This window comes from Trichechus manatus, unplaced genomic scaffold (genome assembly GCF_000243295.1).
Source record: "Trichechus manatus latirostris isolate Lorelei unplaced genomic scaffold, TriManLat1.0 scaffold00023, whole genome shotgun sequence".
Lineage (NCBI taxonomy): Eukaryota > Metazoa > Chordata > Mammalia > Sirenia > Trichechidae > Trichechus > Trichechus manatus.
This window is the reverse complement of record NW_004443959.1, coordinates 9,233,094-9,234,927: the sequence shown is the minus strand read 5'-3', so window position 1 is coordinate 9,234,927 and position 1,834 is coordinate 9,233,094. Positions and strand designations below refer to the sequence as shown.

The 1,834-nt window shown below is 57.3% G+C and overlaps 1 protein-coding gene across 1 annotated transcript in view; it reads left to right on the top strand.

Moving 5' to 3' along the window:
* Positions 1–1,673: 1,673 nt before the first annotated feature.
* The window catches only part of GRHL1 (grainyhead like transcription factor 1), a 54,095-nt gene continuing 53,934 nt past the window's right edge, over positions 1,674–1,834 (top strand). Inside the window, exon 1 of the mRNA XM_023728263.1 lies at positions 1,674–1,746. Coding sequence (XP_023584031.1) covers positions 1,727–1,746 — 20 coding nt within the window. The 5' untranslated portion in view covers positions 1,674–1,726. The remainder of the gene's footprint in view (positions 1,747–1,834) is intronic.

Sequence of the window (1,834 nt, the reverse complement as noted above, 5' to 3'; positions counted from 1 at the left end):
CTCTGTCCACATGTCTCCCCTCCTCTTCTCTTTTTACCACATTGGTCTCCTTGATATTTACTGAACACACCAGGCATGCTCCCACCTTATGGATTTTACATGGCTGTTCCTGTGCCTGGACCACTGTCCCCTAAGCATCATCATGCCTCACTACCCAACCTCTCTCAAGTCTTTGAAACCCTGGCTCCACCCCACACTCCCCATCTGCCTGCTATGCTTTATTTTTCTCCAGGAGTACTTGTTGCTTTCTAACACACCATTGTTGTTGTTAGCTGCCATACAGTTGATTCTGACTTGTTTTGTTTATTGTCTATTACTCCCAACTAAGATGCTGAATGAAGGCAGGGAACTTTATCTGGTTTGTTCACTGCTGTATCCCCAGCGTCCAGAACAGTGCCTGGCATGTATAGTAGAACCCTCAATAAATATGTGTTGAATGAATGAACAGAGCACGGAAAAGGAGAGCTCCAACTTGGAAAGGAAAATTTGGGCTAGGGCTAGGGGTGGAAATAAATACAAGCTGGGTGCTAAGAGGTGTGAAATGGCAATAGGGCTGCTAGTAGTAGCAATAGTGGGTAGGAAGAGATTGAGACTGAGGAAAGAGCCCTGAGGGAGGGCTGAAGCCCAGATGGGGGCTCTGAGAGGGCTGAGGAGCAGGCAGAGCTAAAAACTGACCGGTGGGGGCCAAAGAATTGGGGGAGGGTCCCAGAAGAGTGGTCGGGGAGGCATAGACAATTTGGGAAGAAGGCTCGGTTGAGGCAGACATGACCACTTTGCACACTACCCACACCTCCCGCAGTGAATTAGGAAAACAGTGGATTAGGAGATTGTGGCAGTTTTCCAGTGACCGTCGCATAGTGGACAATATGGGTCGGATAAATGGATGAGCAAGAACTTCTACAACTGGACAGTTGTGGTGGGCTAGCAGAGGAAGGAGACATTTCTGAGTTATTTCTGGGGTGAGGACTCAGTAACTGGATATGAGAACTGAGAGAGAGAAGCGCAGGAATGAGGTTGAGGGTGCTTCACAGACCCAGAAGGGCAGATTGTGACCTTGTTAGTTGAGTAGATTTGAACTGCTGGGAACCTGTGAGATGAGAGAGGCTGCCAGGGGTGCGGTGGCTGGGCCAGGGTGAGGGTCTATTACTGGAACAGTACAGGGCTTGAGGGTCGAGAGAGGAAGAACTACCAGTGCCGACGGAGGTTCCAAGCCAGGTCCAGGCTCTGTCCCGGAGCTGGGACGGCCCGAGGGCTGCTGCGGCAGCTGTGGCATGAGTGGGAGACCCAGCAGCTGCGTCCCTCTCGGGCACGTGCAGGGAGACTCGCCGAGGTGCAGCAGGTGCCTGCCGGGAGCCGACGAACACGGAGACGGGTCTAGGCGGCGAGGACACCAGGCCGATTTCAGCTCCGCTACGTCGCGGCGCCCCCGCTCGCCGGCCAATCAGGCGGCAGCGCCAACCTCCCAGCCCCCGGAGGCCCCGCCCCCAGGCCTGAGTGCTGCCAGCCAATGGGAGGCCAAGCTCGGGCCCCCAATGTGCGTAGCCCGCGCCGAGCCGGCTCAGAGAGCGAGAAAAGCGAACCCAACCCGTTCGGGCCGCTGCTCCGGACCTGCCAGCCGCTGCCACCGCGCGCCCGCCGGCCAACCGCCGCCTCCTCCCCCCGGATCGGTTGTACTGTCCCAACCCGAAAGTCCAGTTCTGCGGCCCGGCAGCGGCAAGCGAGCGAGATGACACAGGAGTACGACAAGTGAGTGAAGGCGCCGCCGCGGGAATCTGGTCGGCCGGGCCGGGGGGCAAGGCTGAGCGCCCACCCCGGCCAAACCCCGAGCCGCCCC